Source organism: Balaenoptera acutorostrata, chromosome 10, assembly GCF_949987535.1.
Source record: "Balaenoptera acutorostrata chromosome 10, mBalAcu1.1, whole genome shotgun sequence".
Taxonomy (NCBI): domain Eukaryota; kingdom Metazoa; phylum Chordata; class Mammalia; order Artiodactyla; family Balaenopteridae; genus Balaenoptera; species Balaenoptera acutorostrata.
Window position 1 is genome coordinate 52,209,820 of NC_080073.1, and position 27,132 is coordinate 52,236,951.

At 41.8% G+C, this 27,132-nt stretch overlaps 1 protein-coding gene and 1 long non-coding RNA gene across 3 annotated transcripts in view; one reads left to right on the forward strand and one right to left on the reverse strand.

Moving 5' to 3' along the window:
• Window positions 1-13,367, reverse strand: LOC130709031 (uncharacterized). Its single transcript, XR_009009448.1, has 3 exons — window positions 12,718-13,367; window positions 725-824; window positions 1-520 (listed from the first exon to the last, which is right to left on the reverse strand). It is a non-coding gene; the product is annotated as an uncharacterized LOC130709031 (long non-coding RNA).
• UBP1 (upstream binding protein 1) overlaps window positions 13,345-27,132 on the forward strand; it is a 67,920-nt gene continuing 54,132 nt past the window's right edge. Inside the window, exons 1-2 of one of the 2 annotated variants that reach the window (XM_057554519.1) lie at window positions 13,345-13,438; window positions 13,811-14,002. In XM_057554519.1, the coding sequence (XP_057410502.1) occupies window positions 13,890-14,002 (113 nt within the window). In that variant the 5' untranslated portion in view covers window positions 13,345-13,438; window positions 13,811-13,889. The other variant, XM_057554520.1, reaches the window with a different exon arrangement.

Consider the following 27,132-nt stretch of genomic DNA (forward strand, 5'->3'; position numbering starts at 1 on the left):
GCTTCAGTAGTTGTGGCAAGGGCCCAGCAGTTGTGGCTCACGGGCTCTAGAGCACAGGCTCAGTAGTTGTGGCGCACGGGCTCAGTTGCTCCACGGCATGTGGGATCTTCCTGGACCAGGGCTCGAATCCGTGTCCCCTGCATTGGTAGGCGGATTCTTAACCACTGCACCACCAGGGAAACCCCTACTTTTTCTTTTTAATTAATTAATTAATTAATTAATTAATTTGGCTGCAGAGGGTCTTAGTTGCGGCACACGGGATCTTAGTTGCGGCACATGGGATCTTCGTTGCAGCGCATGGGCTCCAGAGCGCATGGGCTCAGTAATTACAGCATGTGGGCTTAGTTGCCTCATGGCATGTGGGCTGTTAGTTCCCCGACCAGGGATTGAACCTGAGTCCCCTGCATTGGAAGGCGGATTCTTAACCACTGGACCACTAGGGAAGTCCCTGTATTTACTTTTGTGGTTAGCACTTTAGGTAAGGCAACTTATTTTGAGTATTTCATTTGTCCATGCTTTTCTGGAAAGAAAGCATACAGCACATATTAAAGAAAGTATTCATAGATACAGAAAAACATATACTAGTAAAATAGAATAATACAGTTTTTTAGCATTTAGATTCTTCTTCTCCTCTTTCTTTCCCAATATCTCTACTCCAGTTTTCATTGCAGCTTTTGTTTTAAATAGGAGAGAAGTTAGGATGAAAGAAGATGGAAGGACTTACTGTTCCAAGGCAGGGAGTGTGGTCAGCACACAGTCCCCAGCTGTCAGCCCCTTTCTGGTCAGCACATGCCTTCAGCCATGCTGAGGTCCTGTGCATCCTGCTGTAGGAACAGGGAAATGCCTGGGTTTAGTGTATGGATGGTTCATCTTAGTATGTGGTGCACATGGCACTCACTCAGGAGCGGCCTTGAAAGGTAGTAGTGAAAGGAAATCCTCCCTGTGGGGGAGAGCTTCAGACTCATCCACTTTGTGGGGAAAGAAGTGGCCTGAGATTAGAATGAATATATATATATATATATATATATATATATATATATATATATATATACACACACACACACGCACACATATATATGTATATACATATATATACACATATACACATGCACATTGTGTATGTGTATATGTTATATATAATTTTATATGCACACACACACTCATGGGTAGTGGTGAATTACCTATCTCTCATCAGGGTACTAGAAGCAAAAATATTACAATATAGCTGTGTTAATAATTATTGTTAATTAGCCTTTTTCTGATACCCACATCCTATGAAATTGTAAAAAGCAAAAGCAAAAGCAAAACAAACAAAACTGACCCATCAACAATCTCAATTAATTATCCTAGCACAAAAAATCCATAAGGGTAATTTTCACGTGGCCAAGACAGCCCTATAGAGTGTTTTGGCTAAAAGGAAGAACAGAGAAGGAAAAATACCCCACATTCAAGACAGGCAGCACTACATTATTCAATATTTCTGGAAAATGGCCCTAGGTCATGATGACTCAAATTTAACTTGCCAATTTATTAAAAGGCTACAATGTGACTAAAAATAGCGCAACAGCTTGCCGTCCCTCTATAAAATTCTTCTTTATTCCAAGAGAATCCCCCTTTAAGAATGTCTGAGAAGCCAGGGTTTTTTTCTGATTCCCTTGATATCAAATGCGAGATAAGATTATGACAAGTGCTCATAATCTAACTTGTCTGAGATTTTTCTTTCATATCTGTGCCTATCAGTGCCTAGCTGCCCAGTTCTGGGACACTTAAATACTGAGATTCTGTTCTGCAATCCTTCTAACATAAAAGTATCTTTCCAAAAATATACCCCCAGTCCAAGGAGATGTATGGAAAATATCTCCACAATGTGTGACTCCTTGTGAAACCCTGAGTTGAAAATAATTATATCTTTGCTTGAAGATCTAATTGCCCATGAGCTGAGTTCATCATGGATTACCTGAGAAGCTGCAGCTTATACACTGCTTTCCAGAGTCGCAATCTCTTGTAAATTACAAGAGTTGAGTGCTACTTAATCTAATAATACTGCACATTTAACCTGCTTTTTATGGATATTTATCAACCATGCTTTGCCAAACATTTGTCTACAAGGCACCTGCTTGCTGTTTTAACCAGGATGACTTCATCACTGTTGTAAATAAATGTAGACCTGTTGAATGATGGAGTGATCATAGTTCCTGCAAACTAAACAGGGACACTGAACCCAAGAGTTGATGTACCTCTAAGAAAAGTGGACATATACTGTTGTCCCTGCCAGATGAAAGCAAACTGCTTCTGGTATTCTGGTGATTGGGAAACAGAAAGAGGAATTTGCAGGTCAGTAACTGCCTGTACAACTATGGTGGTATTGCTTTGCTTCAGCAAAGAGCCATCTGAAACAGGAGCTAAATTTAACCCAGGGACAATGATTTCAGACTTCTGGGCCCCAGAATTTAAGAGAATACATTTGTGTTATTTTAAGCCACCTGGTTTGTGGTAATTTGTCACAGCAGCTATGTGAATCTAATAGTAGCTATGTTGAGAGAAAAGGAATGTTGTTGTTCCTGAATATAATGAACAATTTTCCAAGGTCATCTTTCCTGCTTCAAAATGGGAGTCTTGAACTTCTTAAGAACCACTTTCATCAGCTCATCACCATAGTATCACGAGAGCCTTAAGTTTAAGGTTTTTGTTATCTGAAGCATGAACGTAAATAGATAAAGAAAGAGGATCTATACCTTCAGCTCTTACTTATTCACTCAGTGAGAACCTGGGGCTGCATCTAGTGATGCCCATGCCTGAAACATGCTACCTGTGTTTAGTATATTACAAAGGTTGAGGCAAAGGAATACTGTTGTGACTTTATAGGTTTATGTATCCTTTTAAAAGCTTTTATGAGCTTTTCAATTCCCATTAGACTATTCACAATACTCCCAAATGAATCTTTTTTTTCACTAAAAATAAGAGAAGAATTTACAGATATAAAGAACACCTAAAGTCAAAAATGTAAAAACTCAGAATACAAATGGATGTAAAACAGGAAGGTATGAAAAGGGTTGACAGAACATACAAGAGAAATTTAATAAAAATTTCAAAGCAACTCAGAAAAGAAGACTAAATTAAAATTTCCAAGGAAGGAGATTTGACTGAAAAACATAATGAGAGATATTGAGGAGATAAATAAAGACAACCAAAAGAATGAACTGAAATAAGGACAGAGGTAAAAATGATCAGAGAAAAAGTCATAGTGATAGAAGATAGGCAAAGATGATCTAACATCCATACAATTGGAGCTTCTAAAAAAGAAAACAAAACAAGCAAATAGAATAAATATTTAAAACCAAAACCCAAAAATATCTTCCAGAAAGAAAAAAAGATCTGAATCAACATATTGAAAAGGCCCACCCTGTTCCTGAAAAAATTATTCTGAAATGATCAATTCTTAGACATGTCCTAGTAAAACTATTAGACTTTAAAAGTAATGGGGGAGGACTTCCCTGGTGGTGCAGTGGTTAAGAATCCACCTGCCAATGCAGGGGACATGGGTTCGATCCCTGGTCTAGGAAGATACCATATGCCGCAGAGCAACTAAGCCCGTGTGCCACAACTACCGAGCCTGTGCTCTAGAGCCTGTGCGCCACAACTACTGAAGCCCATGCACCTAGAGCCTGTGCTCTGCAACAAGAGAAGCCACCACAATGAGAAGCCCACGCACCATAACGAAGAGTAGCCCCCACTCGCTGCAACTAGAGAAAGCCCATGCGCGGCAACAAAGACCCAGTACAGCCAAGTAATAATAATACAAATAAAAATAAAAATAAAAGTAATGGGGAAAACTCCTCGGGGCCTGAAAGCAAACAGATCAATGATTTATAGATAAAAGAAAAGCAGGAGGGCATTAGTCTTCTTGAGAACAATATATAAAGCAAGACAATAGTAGAGTCATAAAGAAATCAATGAAACTGAAAACAGGAAAACAGAGAAAATTTTTAAAAATCCAAAAGTTGGCTCTTTGAAAAGGTCAAACCTCTAGCCAAGCTAACCAAGGAAAAAAAGAGAGAGAAGACAAAAACTACCAATATCAGAAATAAAAGTGGAGAAACCTGACAAACACGACCTCAGCCAAGTTATCAAGGTCGACTATCAACATTGATAAATCATGCTGATACTGTAGACCCTTCATATATGTGATGGAGTGGCACTTTACCCCTGTGGTTTTCCTCTTCAAAACCTGTAACATTAGTCCAATCATGTGGAGAAAATCAGACAAATCCAATAAAGGGGCAGTCTAAAAAATACTTGACCAGTATTCCTCAAAACTGTGAAGGTCATCAAAAACAAGGATAGTCGGAGAACCTGTCACAGCCCAGAGGAACCAAAAGAGATGTGAAAACTAAATGTAATGCGGCATCATGGATGGGATCCTGGCACAGAAAAAGACATTAGGTAAAAATTAAGGAAATCTGAGCACACTATGAACTTTAATGAAAATGATAATAGTAATAAATCAGTACCGGATCATTAATTGCAAATGGAACATACTAATAAAAAATGTTAATAAAAAGGAAATTGGGTGTAGGTTATATGAGAACTCTCTGTACTATCATCTCAATATTTCTATTAATCTAAAAAACAGTTATAAAAAATAAGTCTATTTAAAAAAAATAGGACTTCCCTGGTGGCACAGTGGTTAAGAATCCGCCTGCCAATGCAGGGGACACGGGTTCAAGCCCTGGCCTGGGAAGATCCCACATGCTGCGGAGCAACTAAGCCCATGTACCACAACTACTGAGCCTGCGCTCTAGAACCCACGAGCCACAACTACTGAGCCCTCGTGCCACAACTACTGAAGCCCATGCACCTAGAGCCCATGCTCTGCAACAAGAGAAGCCACCACAATGAGAAGCCCATGCACTGCAATGAAGGGTAGCCCCTGCTCGCCACAACTAGAGAAAGCCTATGCGCAGCAACAAAGACCCAACGCAGCCAAAAATAAAATAAATAAATTTATTTTTTTAAAAAAAGAAAAAACATAGAGGCATAGACGTAGAGAACAAACATACGGACACCGATGGGGGAAAGGGGGGGTGGGAGGAATTGGGAGATTGGGATTGACATATATACACTACTATGTATAAGACAGATAACTAATGAGGACCTACTGTATAGCACAAGGAACTCTACTCAGTGCTCTGTGGTGACCTAAATGGGAAGGAAATCCAAAAGGAGGGGATATATGTATATGTATAGCTGATTCACTTTGCTGTACAACAGAAACTAACACAACATTGTAAAGCAACTATACTCCAATAAAATTTTTTTAAAAATCACAGGTGGGCAGTGGGGAAAACTGCTTTGAAGGAGACTAAAGAGACTGAAAAAACAAATGTAATTGTGAGCCTTAATTGAATTCTGGATTAAAGAAAAAACTATAATAAACAATTTAGGAACAAATGGAAAGATTTGGAAATGAATGTTAATAGATATATTTAATGATATATAATAATAGAAATTAAATAACTCAATTGAAGTTTAAAATTTTTTGGATGTGAATGATATTACAATTCTGTTGGAGAATTTCTTTGCTCTTAGAATACATTTTGAAGTATTTACATATGAAATACTGCAACTTAAGTGTCATTGTCAAGAAATATGCAACTTAATTTCACATGGTTAAGCAATAATAAGTAGGTAAAGAGAGAAAAAAACAAAATATTAACAAGAGTCAAATATATGACTAAAGAATATACAGGTGATCATTTTTCTGTTCTTTCAGCTTTTCTGTAAGTTTTTTAAATTTTAAAATACATAGTTGGAGAAAAAAATATGAAAGGCTTGAGTTTTTGGAGAAGCATAATATTACATTAAATTTGCCTAGGAGAGAAAAAAATTACCTGTTCTGTTTTCCTTAAGATGAAGGGCATTTGGAAGCATATGAATTACCAGTTCCACAATTCTCCAGAGTCAAACTTTTTCAGTCAGTCATAACTGAGTAAAATATTCAAGCAACTGCCAAGTGGCTGGGGTGCCTCAGTGAAACGACGATAAACTGAAGACTGTTCACATTCACATACAGTCAAATAGCATTTCATCCTTTGTTGGTTTTTATGACATAGTCAAAGACACCATGAGCGATGTCTATGCTTGAGTTGCCTGCTTATCCAGGCTATAGTAGTCAGGTCATTCTTGTTGATGGGATAGGTCCAAGACTAAAAGCTCTTCAGAGATTACTGGGAACCGGGCAGAGTTTCAAGCTCAATCAATGTATTAATTTATTTAATCCTCATAACAACTCCATGAGGGAGATATACTATTATCTCCATCTTACAGATGAGGAAGCTGAGGTAAAGGGAGGTTATGTAACTAGCCCTAGATCACACAGTAATAATTGGCAGAGCTGGAATTCAAATCCAGAGCTAGCTACGGAGTCTAACCAGTGTCTCACATTGAAAAGAGTACCTGGCCCTTACTTGTGGTTACGTATTCCACATGATGTTCATATTCTTTGTGACATGGTCCCAGTTCTCAAAATCTGGTTGAGGGGCATTCTTCCTATGCACATACAGAACCAGGAAGGTACATTCTCATTTTAAAGGCAAAGGGACTTTGATCAAATCCCACCTAATGATGGTGTTATCCATCAACCTCAGAATAAGCATATTTGTTAACTGTTCCAGGAACAAATTCTGCTAGTTTTATATCCAGCTGACTTGCAGTATTTCAAACATTTTCCTACCTAACTGGTTATGGCATGTTTTTTTACAAAAATGGCCACAATTTCCCAATCCCGCCCCTATTTCTCTTAGCAGAGAATCTGAAAAAACATGCATTTTATTATGTTGAAGCATTTTAAGAACCAGCAAACAAAAATCATCTTTGCTCCCTGTCAGCATTTATAACCTCATAACTGTTGTGATTTTGCATCTCCTCATGTTAAGAGGCAGAGTCTGTTTCCCCATCCCTTGGGCGTGGGCTGGTCTTATGACTTGCTTTGGCCAAGAGATTTCAGCAGAAGTGACGGTGCTCCCGTTCTGGGCCAATGAAGGCCTTACACTGTCCTGTTGTCTCTTGTAACCCATTCAACCGTCATGAGCATAAGGCAGGGCTAGTCTGCAGGAGGATGGGAGGCCATACCATGCAGACAAACCCCAGATGTCGGCGAGAGCCGGCCAAGATCAGCAAGGCCATCCCACAGCTCATTGCAGCAACATGAGGAAGCCTCACTGAGCTCACAATAGCTGCCCAACTGAGCCCAGCTAAATTTCTGACCTACAGAAGCATGAGCTAAGTAAAGGCTGGTTGTTTTAAGTCACTAACTTCTGAAATGGCTGGTTGCACAGCAAAACCTAACTGACACTCCAGCTCACTGGGTACTTCGCACTGGCTTTTCCAAAACCTCAGTGTGTCCCAAAGGTACACACAGCACCCCACTGTCTTAATCTCTTCAGGCTGCTATAACAAAATACCACAGACAGGGTGGCTTATAAACAACGGAATTTATTTCTCAAAATTCTGGAGGCCGGAAGTCTGAGATCAGGGGGCCAGCATAGATAGGAGAGGGCTCTCTTCTGGGCTGCAGACTTCTCATTGTGTCCTCACATGGCACAAGGGGCTAGAGAACTCTGTGGAGTCTCTTTTTATGAGAGCACTTATCCCATTCACCAGGGCTCTGCCCTCATGATCTAATCACCTCCCATCACCTTGAATTTTGAGGGAACACAATAGATACTAGCACCATGAACCTCTTAACAAAGAATCTGAAAGGATGCATATTTTGAAATGGTTAAGCAAAGCCCAAGAACCATCACACAGAAACCGTCTTTGCTAACTTGTCAGCATTTGAAAATCATGCTATTTATCATTGATTCTTCTCGAGGACTTCTTGCTGTGCAGAAGTCCAAGGAGGTAGCACTTTTTAATCCGGCGCTCAAATGTGAACATTTCTCAGACCCGATTTTCTCCATCAGGAGCTCATCCTTCCTGTTTACCAGCTGTCTTCCTCGTCATTAGCTGTTACTAAGTACTGAGTGGATGAAGTCTCTGTAAGAAGAACAGTCGTTCATTGGCTGATCTCCAGGGTCACATCTGAGAGGAAACAGTAGGTATGGGATCACTGACCATGGCAATAGCAGCTTTTCTGTTGAGAGCTGTAAGAGCTGCTCTCACAGTTTTGCAGAACAGCAAGAACACAGTGTTCTTCAGATGTGGCTAATCTTCACCATTACTGGCAACATAACATTCTAGCGGTGAGGTTTCAGGTTGTCCTGCAAGAGGTAGCCCCTCAATTTAGTTGCTCTTTTCAATGAAAGTTTCTGTGTGGGTTTATCTCAAAGATGTGCTCCAATTTGTGTATTTTTTGGAGTTGAAGTGTACAAACACTGTTTTCACGGTACTTTGTTTAATCTATTTATAGGAACTTTATATATTAGGGAAATAAAACTTTGGTCCATGATCTAAGTTCTAAATAGTTTTTTTCTGTTCTCTTTTCATTTTGCTTATGGTGGTGTTTACTAGGAAGAAAAGTGCTATTTTTATGTTTTCAAATGTTATCAGCCTCTTAAGATTTCTAGATTTTGTGTCATAATTAAAAAAGCCTTTTCATCTCTGAAGGAAATTACGTTCCCCCTCTAAAATTATGTTCTCATATTTTCTTTAGTGTTTTATGATTTTGCTTCTATCCTTTCAAACCTTTTTGGAAAAACAAAAAACTTCAAGTCACTTGGAGTTTATTCTGGTATGTCTTTCAGATGGTTAATGTTGATTCCCAAATCACTTATTGAATATCCCATTTTCCTCCACGATTTGACATGCCACATTTTACTGCATAAATTTCCATATGCATATTGATTTTTCTTTCTCTTCCCTTGCTCATCTGTCTATTCATTTACCAATGCACACTCTTTACATGTTTAGGTTTTATAATGTCCTAATATCTTTTGACTTTTTCAAATTTTTTGGACTGTTTTTGATCATTTATTTTTCCATATTAATCTTAGAATCAGCTTGTCCAGTTAAAAAATTCTGTTACTATTTTTACTGGAATCATATTAAATTTACTGGTTAGCTTAAGGAGAACTACCATTATAAAACTGAATGTAGTATTTTTTTTTGGCTGCGTTGGGTCTTCGTTGCTGCGCGCAGGCTTTCTCTAGTTGTGGTAGTGATCAGGGGCTACTCTTCATTGTGGTGTACAGGCTTCTCACCGCGGTGGCTTCTCTTGTTGCGGAGCACAGGCTCTAGGTGTGAGGGCTTCAGTAGCTGCGGCGTATGGGCTCAGTAGTTGCAGCACACAGGCTCTAGGGCATGAAGGCTTCAGTAGTTGTGGCCCATGGGCTTAGCAGTCGTGGCTCGTGGGCTCTATAGCGCAGGCTCAGTAGTTGTGGCGCACAGGTTTAGCTGCTCCACGGCATGTGGGATCTTCCCGGACCAGGGATCGAACCCATGTCCCCTGCACTGGCAGGCAGATTCTTAACCACTGCACCACCAGGGAAGTCCCTGGATGTAGTATTTTTTGTTTTCAATGTACACTTGTGTTTATTTTGAGAATTAAAAAATTTTGCTCACATAGTTCTTTACACTTATTAGGTTAGTTCCTAGGTATTTTATCTTTTAAAATTACATTGTAGGGACTTCCCCTGGCAGTCCAGTGGTTAAGACTCTACACTTCCAATGCAGGTGCATGGGTTCGATCCCTGGTCGGGGAACTAAGATCCCACATGCCATGCAGCACGGCCAAAAAAAAAAAAAAAAAAAAAAAAGATTAAAATTGATCCTTTCCTTCTATTATATTTTCAAACTTGTTTGTTTATATAAAGCTATTGATTTATGAATATTCATGGCATATGCCACTGTGTTATTAAATTTTTACTTGTTTCCCATGAGATTTCCACATATATGAGCATATAGTCTACAAACAGTGATAATCTTAACCTCCTTCTTTCCATTTCTATACCTCAAATTTCTTTTTCTGATCTAATTCTGCTGTTTTAGTGCCTTCAAAAACCTATTAAGTGGAAATTCCCTAGCGGTCCAGTGGGTAGGACTCCGTGCTTCCACTGCAAAGGGCACAGGTTCAATCCCTGGTCGGGGAACTAAGATCCCACAAGCCATGTGGCGCAGCCAAAAAAAAAAAAAAAACAACCAAAAAACCTATTAAGTGATAATGATGAATGTGGCTGTTCTGGTTAAAAATATGTTCACAAGTTCCTTGACATTCATCCCTTCAAAAGATGGACTCATCTTTTTGAATGAGGGCTGGATTGAATGACTTATTTCTATGGAACAGAAATAAAGTGAAAAGGATGGTGTGTGACTTTGGAGACCAGGTCATAAAAGGCACTGCAGCTTCCTTCCTCTCTCATGGTTTACTTACTCTGTGCCAGTGCCATGGGTTTTTTTTTGTTTTATTTTTTGGCTGTGTTGGATCTTTAGTTGCGGCGAGTGGGGGCTACTCTTCGTTGCGGTGTGCGGGCTTCTCATTGCCGTAGCTTCTCTTATTGCAGAGCACGGGCTCTAGGTGAGCAGGCTCAGTAGCTGTGGCTCGCAGGCTCTAGAGCGCAGGCTCAGTAGTTGTGGCGCACAGGCTTAGTTGCTCCGCGGCATGTGGGATCTTCCTGGACCAAGGCTCAAACCCGTGTCCCCTGCATTGGCAGGCAGATTCTTAACCTCTGTGCCACCAGGGAAGTCCCCAGTGCCAAGTTCTGAGGACACTCAAGCAGGCTTGTGGTCCCAAATGTTGAGGCACTGAGGCTTCTGGCCAACAGTCATGCAAGTGAGCTTGGAAGTGGATCCTCCTGCCCCAATTAAGCCTTCACAACTGAAGCCCCAGCTGATATCATGACTGTGACTTTATGAGAAACTCTGAACCAGAACAATACAGTTAAGCTGCACCCCCCGCCTTGTGTGTTGGTCAAGTTTTTGCTTATTGGACTAGATTATAAATTGATTCACATGACCCACAAAGTTTAAAATTGATTTTGTATCAGCTTGGACTGAAAGGGACAGTGACAGTACAACGTGAAGAGAGGTCTTTAGACCCCTGCACAACTATGGACAGGAAGCAGCTGAGAAAATGATTTAACTGTAAACATGGGTACCTTTTATGGAACTGGAAGGATAACTCAGAGGGTGGAGCCAAGAGCCCAGTGGATGGAGAAAAGAGCCACTGAGTACTCTCAGGAAGTTGACAGAGTCCTAATCAAGGAACCGGCAACATTTACCCAGTTCGATTTCAGGAATTTCTGTGGACTAGTGACTACTATGTGCCTTTCATTGCTCTCCTCTTTGAAGGGAAATGCCTATAGAGGCACAGTTTCCCATACCTCTCTCATTGCACGTGATGTATGTGGTAGTGGTTAGTGCAGATCTCCTGTCTTTTTAATTCACAGACCTTCATATGGAGAGGAACCACTTGAGTTACACCCAAGGAACTGCATCCAAGGGCTCATTTGCTCCAGGATCTCACGAGATTCTGGACCTTAATGCTGTATTGGAATGAGAACTTTACAGGGGTCTGGGGAGGGGATGAGTGTATGCTGCATGTAAAAAGAATGTAAAACATTTGTGGCCAGAGGGTGGATTCTGGAAGTTTTAAAACATGGGCCCCAAATTATTTAACTCTCCTCCCATCAATCTGATTCTGTGGCTGCTTGACTAATAGAATACAGTGCAGAATAAAGATTCTGTATCAGTTTCTGGTCCCAGGCCTTACGAGTTTAAAAAAAAAAAAAAGATAGCTGTTAAAGATGGTAAGCAGATTTTATTCAGGACGGTGACTGGTACAGGGACGACTGCAATGGGATTTTGCAGTGGGGGAGACTGGGCTCAACCTCAAATACAGCATGGTAATTGGGAATTTAGAGCCAAGGAGCAGGGTAGGGGTTAGCGGATGGAAATTCACTAAGAGGAAACATCAAAGGTAAGGGGGTTTCTGGTTAAACCTATCTAACAGGATTCTTGTTGAAGGTAGGCCAGGGTGATCAGATATTACCTAGGTCAGCGGTCCGCAACCTGACCAGGGCCCCAGGGACCGGTTTCGTGGAAGACAATTTTTCCACAGCCCGGGGGATGGTTCAGGCAGTAATGCAAGCAATGGGGGGGAAAGTTCAGGCGGTAATGCGAGCGATGGGGAGCAGCAGATGACGCTTTGCTTGCTTGCCTGCTGCTCACCTCCTGCTGTGCGGCCTGGTTCCTAAGAGGTACCGGTCTTCGGCCCAGAGGTTGGGGACCTCTGACCTAGGTGATGATGGAGGCTAAGAAACCTAATCAGATACGGAACTAGAGGGTTCCTAGAATGACTTAGTGGGGTTCTTGCTAAACCTGAACTTTACAGATGGGACAGGAGGTCAGGAGCTTGACTAAAGTTTGGTCAAGCAAAGAAACTTTGTCCTAAAAACCCAGCGACTGCTACTTCCTGTCTTTTGGGACACTAGCTTTTGGAACCCGTATGCCACGCTGTGAGGAAATCAAGACCACACGGAAAGGCCACGTGTAGGCATTCCAGCAGGCCCAACTGAGGTCCCGGTCCACAGCCAGTATCAAGCATCAGACATGAGTATGGGAGCCCTTGATATGACTTTAGCTGCACTCATAGGAGACACCCTGGATGGGAATCCTCTAAGCCCAGTGAACCCCAGAAGCATGAACAATAACAACAGCGTAGTTGCCATCTGTTCCTGCGACCCAACCCCTCCTTTAGTTCAAGCTCGCCAAACTACTCACGGGAATTAGCAGTTGAGGGAACTTTCCGGAGCCCTTCCTCGGGAGTGTTGATTGGCTTGCACTCACGTCAATCAAGACTTTCTGCCCAATGGGCCTTTCAGCCTCCAGACAGGGTGTGAGCCTATTGGCTAACACAACCGCTCTCTCCATCTGTAGTGTGGGCAAAACCCAGAAAGTACCCACAAAGACCACACAGGACCAAAACACCTCCAGAAGTGGCGTTTAGGGCGGCTTCCTCCAGTGCGGTCCAATGAACTCTTTCTTTTGGCAGCAAATTCATTCCTCGAGCCCGCCCAAAAGGAAGAAGATCTTGACTGGTTGTTTAGCACAGGGGCACAGAGACCCACGGGAGCCTCGACCAAGCACTTGCCGTTATTGTTCAGATCGCCTGTCAATCAGCAAGCCTTTCTGGATGGGCGGAAACTGGCGGCCCTTTAGCACCGCCTCTTCCTGGGCTGGTGTGTAGGGAGGCCGCCAGGCCGCAGCGGCTGGGAACCTGCCGCGTGGGCGGGGCCGCGCTGCACTGCCTTATAGTTGCTTCAACGTGAAGCGTCGGGAGTGCAGCGAAGCTCGGGGCCGTGAGGGGGGGGGCTTGGCCCGGTGCGAGCGCGGGGGCGGGGCCGCGGCCGGGGCGGGGCTGGAGGAGGCGGAAGCGGAGAGTGAGCTGGAGCCGGAGGCGTAGCGAAGCCAGCGTCCGGGCCGGCGGGACGGCGTCGGCTGGGTTGGCCGGGGCGGCGGGGCGCTAGAGCCGGGGCGGGCGGGCCGCGGGCCGGGGATCGGGTGACGGGCGGGCTGAGCTCCCGCCCCCGCGCGGTCCCGGGGAGGATGCGGCCGGGGGCCTCGGGGCGGGGCGGGCGGCGGCGGCGGCAGCGCTAGCGGCGCAGGGGGTGGGCGGCGGCGGCATGAGGCGCGGGGCCGGCGTCCGCGGGAGGGAGGCGCTGCCCGCGGCCCGGCCGCTCCCGCTGCAGCTGCTCGCCGGGTTCGCCGTGCCCTGCCCGCGGGGCCCCGGCTGTTCTCATCCCGGCCGCCGCCCGGGCTGCCGCTGGTGACCACTCGCCGTGCCGCCGGAGGCTTCACCCGCGCCCTCCCCCAGGACGCGCCCGCGGAGCTCCGGCCTCTTCGCCCCGCTCGCGGAGGCCGCGCTGCGCGCCGGTCGGCGACGAGGCCGGAAGATGGCCTGGGTGCTCAAGATGGACGAGGTGATCGAGTCCGGGCTGGTGCACGACTTCGACGCCAGTCTCTCGGGCATCGGGCAGGAGCTGGGCGCCGGCGCCTACAGCATGAGGTACCAGTGCCCGGGCGCGGGCGCGCGGGCGGGCGGGCGGAAGCCTCTGTCTCCTTGGGAAAGGCCTGCACGACCCTGGGCCTCTGACCGCGCCATGGAGCCCCGCAGGCCTCTGCCCATGGCGGGGGCGGGCGACGGAGAGCGGCCCCGCAGGCTTTGGCCCGGGGACCGCCCCTGAGGGCTGCATTTTTGCTGTAAAATACGCCCCGCTGTTAGGATGGCTTGAGTTGGGGGAAGGGACTTCCTTGCCTTGCAAGTGATTTACAAGCCACTTAGAGCTGGAATACAGTGTACGAAATGCTAAGACTCGTGTTGGGAAAACACTCTCCAGGGTTTTGGCATCAGTTCCTACTCTGTTCTACCTTGTAGTCTTTATTGGTTGCAAATTTTAATCGCTTGATATTCCAAAAGTAATTATATCATAAGTGAAAGTAGCCACAGGGGAGAAAAGCACATTAACTTGGGTTTTTTAATTGTCTCAAAGTGAAGTTTTTCACTGGGGGGACTACCCTCAGAGGCTGTTTCCTTTTGAAGAAGGCTTTAAGATGCACTGATTGCACCACAAACAAGAGTTTGTTTAGTCTCAGATGTCTGTACACGCAACCATTCATTTTGTTTAATTTTGATAGGTTGAAACAGATCTGAGCTTAGTCTCTCGCCTTTATCCTGAAGAACACTGGGTTTTTGCTATCAGTTTGGCAGCTCTGTATTTTTTTTTAGCAGTTTTATGGAAATATAGTTTACTTAGTATACGTTCACCCGATTAAAGTGTAAAATTCAGTGGTTTGGCAGTTTTTCCTTAATGCGAATTAAATGAGATTTTGCGAAGAGACTCTTTAAAGTAATGACTGATGTCTTTGACGTGCTGTCCAGTTTCCCAGTAGCTTTCATACCTCACTGCAGCTCTGGGGGAGGACAGGGAGCATTAAAGTCCTGAAGAAGAACGACTTCTGGGTCAGAGCAGGCCTTGGATGGTAGGGGCTACTCCCTGAAATAATTTGGCTTTTAAATCTTAAACGGAAACTCTGAGCTGAAAAGTAGAGATGTTTCTTAGGGTGTGGAAGCACATGGATGAAAACCTCAGGTCGCCAGTCTCTGACCCTGATTGGGTCTGTGCTGGTCTGCCTGAACTTGGCACTTCCTCTCTCTGCAGCTGTGCAACTTGAGGGCTCTGGATGAGGTGGCTTATTTTCTAGAACAACTGTCTTAGTGTTGAGGAAATTGAGCTACTGAAAGTCATAAGGTCACCCCAGTTGGCAGTACAAGAGGCACTGATTCACAGTGAAAACATGTGTGGGCCTCGAGGGCCATGCTGCTCCTTGAGACCCTGGACTTGCAGTGAAGGCAGAAGAGGGCAGGTGAGGCAGATTCAGTGTTTCTTCTCAATTATGGTTAAATGAAGGTTTGCTGCTGAGAGCTTTGCTTACTGAGGGTTATTCTGAGCTTTCACTTTTTTTTCTCGAGTTCTGTTTGTTTCAGTGATTCAGCCAACTAGTGAACTTTTGTTTATGGTCTAGAAGGAAAATCCAACTAGTGAACTTTTGTTTATGATCTAGAAGGAAAATCTTGATATTAAACCTTTTCATTACCTTGTCCTTAAAGGTATTTTCTGACATCTTTGTAATTCTGTGTCTTTTTACAACACTTTCCATGGGGACTTTTTCCATTGATTGTTTTTGGTTATTGGTTATATGGTATGTGTCATTTAATCTGAATTTTCTAGTATCTTTGAAGGCACATACCATTTTTAAGGAGCTTATTTAGTTTTTTGTACTTAATTGGGTCCTCAAGAGGAGCCAGGAGAGTACTTGCCTCTTGCAAATTCAAGGCCCATTATTTGAAATACAAATTTAGGAAAACTCCAAGATTGCCTTGATCTGGAGCAGGTCTGAAGAAGGCTTTAGGCTGTTGCAGTCCTCCTTTGATGGCCCTTACGCTTCCCAGCCCGGCCCTGGAGCTGGGGAGTGCCCGCCCAGCCTCTTCTCTCTGCAAGGGCAATGGCCTCCTTTCCTCAGGCATCGGGGAAGCGGGACATTCCTGAGCTCCAGGGAAGTAAGGCTCATGATTCTTGTCTATTTCATTTGTCCTCTCAAATTCAAAAAATAAACTTGAGGCGCTAAATTTGAAATTATTGGAAAAGTGACTTCTTGATAAAAATTTGCTCTGGAGGCAGCTTTCCATTTTTCTTTCAAAGTGAAGTATGCTTGAGGGACTTCCCTGGAGGTCCAGTGGTTAAGACTCCACGCTTCCACTGCGGAGTGGTAGGGGAACTAAGATCCCACCTGCCATGCGGTGCGGCCAAAAAAAAACCCAAATTGAAGTATGCTTACTGTATTTGCTTTTTGTATGGCTTAAACCAAGAGGTATTTCTAAAGACTTCTTTAGGAAATGATTTCTTCAGCTTTGAAGGAAGATAGCATGGAAGAAACATGTGGTTTCTCTCAGTAGTCTGACAATTTAGAAATATATATTTGCATTAAATAATGTAGGCTGATAGTATTGGAATATGATGAGGCTAATTTCTGGTAAAATCTTTGCTTCCCTTTTTTTTCTACACCCTGGTTCTCATTGTCTGTTTGTGTTCTTCTGTGTGTATTCTGGTACCCTATTTGTATGTGAGGCATAGGCTGCTGCAGATTCTATTTGAAATAAGGCGGGTCGTAAATGTTTTTTAAAATCTTAGTTACAATATCAAGAGTCTAGAGATGGTTGAAGAGACCCTAGAAAGCTAATAGACCAATCCTTTTCTTGTAAGTGTGTAAACCAAAGTTTGTAGTTGTTAAAGCGATTGTCAGTGGCACCACCATTCCAAGTGAGGACCGAGTTTCCCCTCACTGAATGAAGGCCGAAACCCATTGTAACTTGAAATCTGGGTCATTCATGTTTTGTGAAGTAAGGAGCAGATAACCAAAGGACTTGAAAAAGTAAAACTCATTAAAACTCTCCTAGGAGGGTCTTCTGGTCCACCTGGTAATTTTATTTCCATCTTAAGTGTTCACATGAAATGTATAATCTATAATAAGTTAACTTTCAGGATTTAACGAGTAATTTGAAAAATAAAAGTAATGTGAATTCTTTATGCATAAAAACTTTTTTAGTATTAAATTATTACTTTACAAAGGGTATTGGTCTGAGCCCTCTTAAACTTCACTATGGTATACATGTGTTTTGAAACAAAAGGTATACTTTACATATTCTTAAGTGAGAGGTACATTCATAGTTTACAAATAATTTGCTAAATCAGAACTGTTTTGGGGTGAAGACAGATTTCCTATATTGACTGAAAGATTAAAATGTCAGTTTATAGACCCTTTGAGGTAATGGGAAAATTTCAACTTTGATCAGTGTTAAGTTAGTAAAAGATTACAAAGGATATGGTTTATTATGTAGCTATAAATAGCTTATAATTTTCTTTGGGTCTCATGCTAAAGCAGAATGTCCTTGAGTAGGTGACATTTCTTGGAAGTATAGAAAATTTTCAGGATAAGTGAAATTTGAACAATTTATTAGGGTGGTACCTGAGACTGCTTTCAGAATTGGCAATAATTTCTATAAAATTTCTCATTTCAAATTTTAAAAACTTTTTCTGGGTTTAATCTTGAAAGAATTTAATAAATTGTTGATTAAAAAAAGATACTTCAGAGTATAGTATCCATATTGGTTATTACCTTACAGCAGGGACTGGCAAATCTTTTCTATAAAAGGCCAGATAGCAAATATTTAAGGCTTTGTAGGCCAGAGGGTCTCTGTCACTCTGTTTTGTTTGTTTACAACCCTTTAGAAAAATGTAAAAACCATTCTTAGGTCCTGGTTGTACAAAAACAGGCCAGCTGCGTTTGGCCTTTGGGCTGTAGCTTGCTGACCCCTGCTCTAAAGGATAGATTCTAATAATATACTTTGATTGCCTTGGAAAAACATTTGCTGAGTATTGAAACCTTATATTCAAAAAGTAATTTTTATGTAGACTAAGAACTCACTCAGCTAATTTATGTACATCCTGTTGTTTGCCCATAGATTTTATTTTGTTCAATATTTAAAATCAGGTGTTCCCTCCCCGCACTAAGAGTAAGATTCAGTACAGTTTATGCCCTTCAATCAGGGCTGTTTGAAACTTGGTAGTTTATTGATACGGTCTCATAAATGTGATATGTTTCATCAGAGTGACACTTGTTAGTTTGCTAGGACAACTTGTACATTTACTTTTGGTGGAAATACCATCTGATGGTTCATCTTTTTTTGCTGTAAGTTCTGTGACTGAATTTAAAAGAAGTTCTGTAATATTTATTTTGCTTGCTTTGGGACATATCTGATACATGGATGTGAAACTCTTCTGTGTTGAACCTTGGTAGTAGAGTCTTTTTGTTTTAAACTTTCTGAGTTTATGAGTTAGGAGTTTATGTTTACAAGTTAAAAAGATTGTGTAGATAGTTGACATACACCCTTTACCCAGCTTCTCCTACTTCCATAACCAGAATACAGTCTTCAAAACTACCTTGGTACAGAACTGTTACCTAAAGTGCAAAATTCATTTGAATTTCACAGGTTTTTTTTCTCTATTGCCCTTTTTCTAGTCCAGGTTCCAATCTAGGATCCCATATTGCATTTAGTCTTTACCTTCTTCAACAACAATTCCTTAGTCTTTCCATCTCTTTTATGACTCTGACACTTCTGCTATGTACTGGTCAGAACCGTTGTTTTTAAACACAAAAAATTTTTGAAAGCAACGATAGAATACCTATGAATACTATTTAGCTTTTAAAGGATCTCTGTCATTTTAGCAGAATGATTATTTTTAAAGGCTCATTTTTATTTTATTTTATTTTTTAATTTTTTGGCTACGCTGTGCAGCATGTGGGATCCTAGTTCCCCGACCAAGGATTGAACCCGCGCCCCCTGCATTGGAAGTGCAGTCTTAACCACTGGACTGCCAGGGAAGTCCCAGCAGAATGATTTTGAGTAGAGTAGGACCACTGTTGATGTCATTCATTTATAGATTACTTTGTCTCAGTCTACCTGAATAGAATGGTATGCTGTGTCTTTTGTAGTCTCTTCATAATCAAGAACTTTTAAATTTTATTAATTTATTTGAAATAATTACAAACCATTATATATTACCACAAATATATATATATATATTTTTAATTAATTAATTATTTATGGCTGTGTTGGGTCTTCGTTTCTGTGCGAGGGCTTTCTCTAGTTGTGGCAAGTGGGGCCACTCTTCATCGCGGTGCGCGGGCCTCTCATTATCGCGGCCTCTCCTGTTGCGGAGCTCAGGCTCCAGACGCGCAGGCTCAGTAATTGTGGCTCACGGACCTAGTTGCTCCATGGCATGTGGGATCCTCCCAGACCAGGGCTCGAACCCGTGTCCCCTGCACCGGCAAGCAGACTCTCAAACACTGCGCCACCAGGGAAGCCCAATATATTTTATTAAAAAACTTTTTTTGGAAACAAAACACTTTGTGAGAAGAGTGATATTGTCTTACACTTGCAAATTTCTTTCTTTCTTTTTTTTTAACATCTTTATTGGAGTATAATTGCTTTACAATGGTGTGTTAGTTTCTGCTGTATAACAAAGTGAATCAGCTATACATACACATATATCCCCATATCTCTTCCCTCTTGCGTCTCCCTCTCTCCCATCCTCCCTATCCCACCCCTCTAGGTGGTCACAAAGTACTGGGCTGATCACCCTGTGCTCTGGGGCTGCTTCCCACTAGCTATCTATTTTACATTTGGTAGTGTATATATGTCCATGCCACTCTCTCACTTTGTCCCAGCTTACCCTTCCCCCTCCCCTTGTCCTCAAGTCCATTCTCTAGTAGGTCTTCGTCTTTATTCCCGTCCTGCCCCTAGGTTCTTCATAACCATTTTTTTTTTTAGATTCCATATACATGTGTTAGCATACGGTATTTGTTTTTCTCTTTCTGACTTACTTCACTCTGTATGACAGACTCTGGGTCCATCCACCTCACTACAAATAAGTCAATTTCGTTTCTTTTTATGGCTGAGTAATATTCCATTGTATATATGTGCCACATCTTCTTTATCCATTCATCTGTCGATGGACACTTAGGTTGTTTCCATGTCCTGGCTATTGTAAATAGAGCTGCAATGAACATTGTGATACGTGACTCTTTTTGAATTATGGTTTTCTCAGGGTATATGCCCAGTAGTGGGATTGCTGGGTCGTATGGTAGTTCTGTTTTTAGTTTTTTAAGGAACCTCCATACTGTTCTCCATAGTGGCTGTATCAATTTACATTCCCACCAGCAGTGCAAGAGGGTTCCTTTCCTCCACACCCTCTCCAGCATTTATTGTTTGTAGATTTTTTGATGATGGCTATTCTGACTGGCGTGAGGTGATTCTTCATTGTAGTTTTGATTTGCACTTCTCTAATGATAAATGATGTTGAGCATTCTTTCGTGTGTTTGTTGGCAATCTGTATTATCTTCTTTGGAGAAATGTCTATTTATGTCTTCTGCCCATTTTTGGATTGGGTTTTTTTTTTTTTTTAATATTGAGCTGCATAAGCTGCTTGTAAATTTTGGAGATACATCCTTTGTCAGTTGCTTCATTTGCAAATATTTTCTCCCATTCTGAGGGTTGTCGTTTCATATTGTTTATGGTTTCCTTTGCTATGCAAAAGCTTTTAAGTTTCATTAGGTCGGATTTGTTTATTTTTGTTTTTATTTCCATTTCTCTAGGAGGTGGGTCGAAAAGGATCTTGCTGTGATTTATGTCAGAGTGTTCTGCCTGTGTTTTCCTTTAAGCAAATTTCTTTAATATTTGGTGTAGAAAAGCAGATGGATTCTCTTATCTGCTATCGGAATATATTGTTTTGGTTGACATACGTGAAGAAAATCCAGCCTCACGTAGATATGTGTTTGGAAAAGGGGAGATTATTTTAATAGCCCTTTCAGATCATTTTGGAAAGTCGTCTGATAATATACCAGCACTTGAAAAGTGGTAGTTTCTTAAAGTTGCAGTGTGGAATCTGAAACTGTATCAATGTACTTTTTGTACTATTACATTAGAATCAATTTGTCTGTTTTGAACTTTGATTGGGTCTCTTACCCTGAGTAATTTTGAAATATGCATGCATTGGTCATTCGGAAAATAATGATTTCTTGAGTTATGCAGATCTTCTAAATGTTGACATTTTTCTCTATGCAGTATCAAAAAATCATATTCCTTAGTATCACCACTGTCCCATCAGAGAAAGTACATGGTGGAGGCTGCAGATTTTATCATTGGTAACAAATGCTATCACAGTTGTTTTCCTTGAAATGATAGGCTCGCTTTATTCATTTTTGAGGAAATTTCTGTCAGATACTCAGGTATGAATAATCATAGTTTGTCAATATTTATTTCAAGTAAAAATGATATTCTGTGAGAGAAGCTGCTAGATCAGCTCACAGATCATAGTTTCATAAAAAACTTTTCCTTGAGACAACCATTGCACTTAGATATGCAGCAGAAATACATTATACCTACCCAAGGACCATTATTTAATAAAATTAATACTTTTTATACAATGACTGCTAGTGTAGCTTGGTGCCACTGCCTTGATTCATGCCAAGGCACCTGCAGTTTTAACCACCATCGGTTTTGTGCAAATGACAACTGACTGAGAAAGGCAAATAATGGTTCAGTGTTATTCTGAGAATAGGTTTGACCTCCTGAACCCCTGAAAATCTCAGGTTCCCCAGGATTCCATGGACCACACTTTGAGAATCTCTGGTCTAATGTGTGCCTAGAGTTTGGATACTTAAAATATTTTCTACTAAATTAAAAACAAACTAGAGTTCAGAGAGTCCCGGTGTCACTCAACAAAGGCCAGAGCTGGGATTTGAAGCTCCAGAGTTGGGATCTGACCTCCACTTCTTCCCATTGCACCCTTTGGCTGCCCACCAATGAATAACTGAGAAGTATTCTCAAGGTAGAAGAAGATAATCTTTCTGGATAGGAGGAAAATCAGTTGGGAATGCTATATTTTTTTTTTTCTTGTTGTAGCTTTTTTTTTTCTCTTTTTCTTCTCTCCAGGATCTTGCTGAACTTATTAGTTCTAATAATTTGTAGGATCTCAGATTTCCTAGTTGATATCTTTAAATAATGATAGATTTATTTCTTCCTGTGTAATCTTTTTTTTTTTTTAATATTTAGTTTTTGGCTGCATCGGGTCTTAGTTGTGGCGCGTGGGCTCTTTGCAGTGCGTGGGCTTCTCTCTAGCTGTGGTGTGTGGGCTCTGTAGTTGCGGCACGTGGGCTTAGTAATTGCGGTGCACGGGCTTAGTTGTGCTGTGGCATGTGGGATCTTAGTTCCCCGACCAGGGATTGAACCAGCATCCCCTGCATTGCAAGATGGATTCTTAACCACTGGACCACCAGAGAAGTCCCACTTCCTGTGTAATCTTTACATTTCATTTTCTTGCCTTAGTGTGTGGTCTAGCCTTCACTGCAGTGTTGTTTAGAAGCAGTAAGAACTTGAATCTTCAGTCTTCTTACTGATTAGAGAATGCTTCCAAAGTTTCATAAATAGGTTGTCTCTGTTTATAACTGAGATTGGTCCTCAATTTTCTTCTCTTTTCTTTTCTTTTTGGGTTCTCCTGTCCTTTTAAAAAAGCATTTAGGCTGTATCAGCTTCAAGTGAGCAGGAGAACTTTCTCTTTATGAGCTAAACATTTTTGTGTGAGGTGGGACTTAACTGTTTCTTCAAGGTTTTGTAAAGCTCACCTGGAATACAGCATTTGGTGATTTTAATGTTTTTTTTTTTTTTTGCATGAGTAGATGTTTGACTGCCTGTGTAATTTATTTAATGGGCATAGGAAATACACAATTTATCTATCTTACCCAGCTGTGGGAATTTTTTTTCCAGATTTTTTTTTAACTGATCTCCATGATGTTTGTGATTACTTCCTTTCTTTCACTCCATGTATTGCTTGTGTCTTTTCCTTCTTCTGTGACCTATTTCAGAGGTTTGTCTATATCTAGTATTTTGTAAGAAATCAAATTTTGGTTTTGTTTTTCTTCTCTATTGCATTTTCTCTTTTATTTTTGTGGTCTTCCTTCTTGTCTTGATTACGCTTGTTATTTTCCACCTTCTTTAGTTAGGTGCTTTGTCCTTGGTTTTTGGTGTGTGTTTTCTAATAGATGCATTTACGGCTATATATTTATCTGTAAGTCTCTCTCCCAAGGTTTTTTTTTTTTTTTTGGCTGCGTCGGGTCTTCATTGCTGCGCACGGGCTTTCTCTAGTTGTGATGAGTGGGGGCTACTCTTCGTTGCAGTGCAGAGGCTTCTCATTTCGGCGGCTTCTCTTGTGTAGCATGGGCTCTAGGCGCACAGGCTTCCGTAGTTGTGGCACACAGGCTCTAGAGCGCAGGCTCAGTAGTTGTGGCACACGGGCTTAGTTGCTCCACAGCATGTGGGATCCTCCTGGACCAGGGATCGAACCCGTGTCCCCTGCATTGGCAGGCGGATTCTTAACCACTGCGCCACCAGGGAAGTCCCTCTCTCCCAAATTTTGAAGGCAGTACCTTTGTTTTCATTCAGTTCTTTTGTTTTATCTTGTAGTTTTTTATATATTCTGGATACTAGCCTTTGATTATGCATGTATGTCACAGATACTTTCTTCTACTCCTTGGCTTGCCTAGGAAAGCAAGGGAAATTCCCTTTATGTTGGCTTTTGAACAGAAGTTCTTGATCTGGGTATGGTCAGATTGACCAGCCTTTTCATTTATAGTTAGTCTTTCCCTACTCTGAGGGTATAAAAATATTCTTATAGTCTTTCTGAAGATTTACTACTTTACATATTCCATCTAAGTTTATAATCTCTCTAGAGTTTTGTTTTTTTTCTTCTTCTGTTTTGGTTTAGTATGAGAGGAGGCCAGTTAATTGCAGTTATCCTTGTATGAATATGCAGTTTACCTAATATAACTGAAAAGACTGTTTACTTCTCAACTCTTTATATTGCCATTCTGTTATAAATCCAGTGCCCATCAAGTTCTAAATGTGGTGTTCTGTTTCCAGATTATGGATTCTGTCCTTGTGTTCCTGGGGAGTACCCAACTAGATCATGTTTTGTCATGGTTTGTCATTATCTCTTGGATTTGACTTGTTTAATACTCAATTTAGGAGTTTTGCATCTATCTTTATAGCTAAAATGAACTTTTCATTTTCTTTTCTAGTTTTGCTTGTACCTAGTTTTGATTTCAAAATTACTAAAGTCTTCATAAAATGAATTAGGAAGTATTTCCTCTGTTTCTGTCCTGTTGAAGGGTTTGTGTAAGAGCTGCCATTGAAAGTTTGCTAGAACTCGCCTGTGAAAGTTTACTCTGGGGGAATATTAACCACAATATCAGTCTCTGTAGGATGATTTTTTAAAGCTTTTTATGTCTTTTTTTTTTTTTTTGGCTGCTTTGGGTCTGCGTTGCTGCATGCTGGCTTTCTCTAGTTGCGGTGAGCAGGAGCTACTCTTCATTGCGGTGTGTGGGCTTCTCATTGTGGTGGCTTCTCTTGTTGCAGAGCACGGGCTCTAGGCACGTGGGCTTCAGTAGTTGCGGCATGCAGGCTCAGTAGTTGGGGCACGCGGGCTCTAGAGCACAGGGTCAGTAGTTGGGGCACGCGGGCTTAGTTGCTTCGCGGCATGTAGGATCTTCCAGGGCTAGGGATAGAACCCGTGTCCCCTGCGTTGGCAGGTGGATTCTTAACCACTGAGCCACCAGGGAAGTCCTGCTTTTTATGTCTTGAAGAAAACTTTGGTGTTACTTTTCTAGGGAGTTATTCATCTTATCCATATTTTCAAATATGTTGGCATAAAGTTGTTAATATTCTCATCTTATTAGTTTTTATATCATTAGTTATATCTTTTTTACTCATACTTATTAGTGCCTTCTCTTTTTGATCAGTCTCTCCTAGACATGTATCTCATTTTTTAGGGCACACTGGACCAGTCCTTTTGTGCACTTGATTCTTGTTTGTCAGGAGTAGGAGAAGTTCCAGATTTTTTTTTAATTTATTCATTTTATTTTATTTATTTTTGGCTGCACTGGGTCTTTTTTGCTGTGCGTGGGTTTTCTCTAGTTGCGGCAAGCGGGGGGCTACTCTTCATTGCAGTGTGTGGGCCTCTCATTGCAGTGGTTTCTCTTGTTGCGGAGCACGGGCTCTAGTCGCGCGGGCTTCAGTAGTTTTGGCTCACGGGCTCAGTAGCTGTGGCTCGCAGGCTCTAGAGTGCAGGCTCAGTAGTTGTGGCACATGGGCTTAGTTGCTCTGTGGCATGTGGGATCTTCCCGGACCAGGGCTTGAACCCCTGTCCCGTGCATTGGCAGGTGGATTCCCAACCACTGCACTACCAAAGAAGCCCCACTACTACTGTCTTAATTCTTGGTGATTTCAAAAGATATTTAAATGGGACTTCCAGTAGCCTGACACTTCTGTTCCTTGATTATCTTTCTTACAATGACATGATCTCAGCTACTCAATCCTATGGTCATAGGTTAGACCTTGGCCTTACCAGTCATGCAGCCGACCTGTAATCTCAAATTCAGAGTTCACCTGCTGCCCCCTGCCCTTCACTCGCTCCATCATTACCCTCCTCCTGCCATCACTGAACCCATTAAGATCTACAGTCACTGCTGCTGCTCTCAGTTCACTGCTCCTTACCCTCTTGAACTCCTGTTTTCTTCTAAGTTTCCGTGGTCAATCATTGTAATTACTTTCTGCATATACCCTTGTCTCCCTTGCCCCCTCTTGCTTTATTCCCCTCTCCTATTTTTTATTTTAATAAAACTGTAACCCTGATTAAATCTGATTCTTCACCTCTTTACTTAGGTAGCTGAATGTGGCTCTAGGGAAGCACTGATTGGGCCTCACTGGAAGCGCATGACCTCATCTCTCAAGTGCATCCTTTTGCTGCTCAGTGGTCTCACCTCAGTGCCCTTGTCCAGTCCCTCTCCAGTCCATTCCCTCTCCAGTCCAGTTCCTTACCAGCTCTCCTTAAGGATGGGGTGGCTCCACCTCAGACCCACAGCTCTTCCTCGTAGGGCCTACGCTCAGTTGATTTCCATACTTGGTACTTTACTCAGAAAATTGAACTTCCACATGACTGTACTGGCTTATAAGTTTTTCTTGGTGAATTTAGGTGTGGTTTTTAAAATTATTTATGTTGCTTTGGTTATTTGGGGTTCTTGAATCAGTGAATTAGTGTATTTCATCAATTCTGGAATTTGCTTACCCTTTATCTCAAATATTGCCTCTACCTCATTCTTTTCTCTTCTGAGACTTAAGTGTAAAATCCTTTCACTTTGTCTTTTCTTTCTTAACACCTCTTCTGCATTTTCTATCATTCTGCTCTCCATGCTGCCTTCTGGATAACTTCTTTTACCTATATTCCAGATTCCTTATATATCTTCATTTCTCTGTGAGCTGTTATTAAATGTGAGTTCTTAATTTTAGCAGTTTTATCTTCTGGTTCTCCAAATTCTATTTGTTCCTTTACAGGTTTGCTGTCCCTTGAAATTTCCTGTTCCTTGCAGATCTTTCCAGGCTTATCTTTTATTTTTTTCAACAGAGTAAGCTTAATTTTATCATACAGGTTCAGTAATTCTGGCATCTTGAAGTCTTTGGTGGGTATTGGTCTATGTCCAATCAGGAAAAGAGAGAACACTGAGATGTTTCAAGCAGAGAAGGATTTAGTGAAGTATTTGATTGCAAAGGTGCTAGAAGGGTTCAGGGAGGAGAGCTGGCTGCCGGAGGCATGGCTGCTGATGCCCTGAGCTCTCCTTCAGCTATGGTTGCCTGCTTCTGCTCTTTCCCACTCCCTTTTAATTTCCCACCAGTGCTTCTTCCCTTTGGAGCAACCTAGGAAGATTCCAGCTGGCAAGAAGTCTTGTATATGTAGTTTTCAGGCCTCTAACCCTCTGCAACAAAGGCAGAAAAGAACTGAATACCAACAGACAGAGTCTTCTCTTGGTTCTTGCTCCTAAAGTCGTGTTTGTCTTTGTGTGCCTGGTTATTTTTGGATACTGGCATTTCAGAATTACTTGGAATAATTCAAAGCCTTGAGTCTTTTCATCTGCTTGTCAGATCCCTGGGTGGCCTACCTGTCTGGGATATGAGATGACAAAATCAGT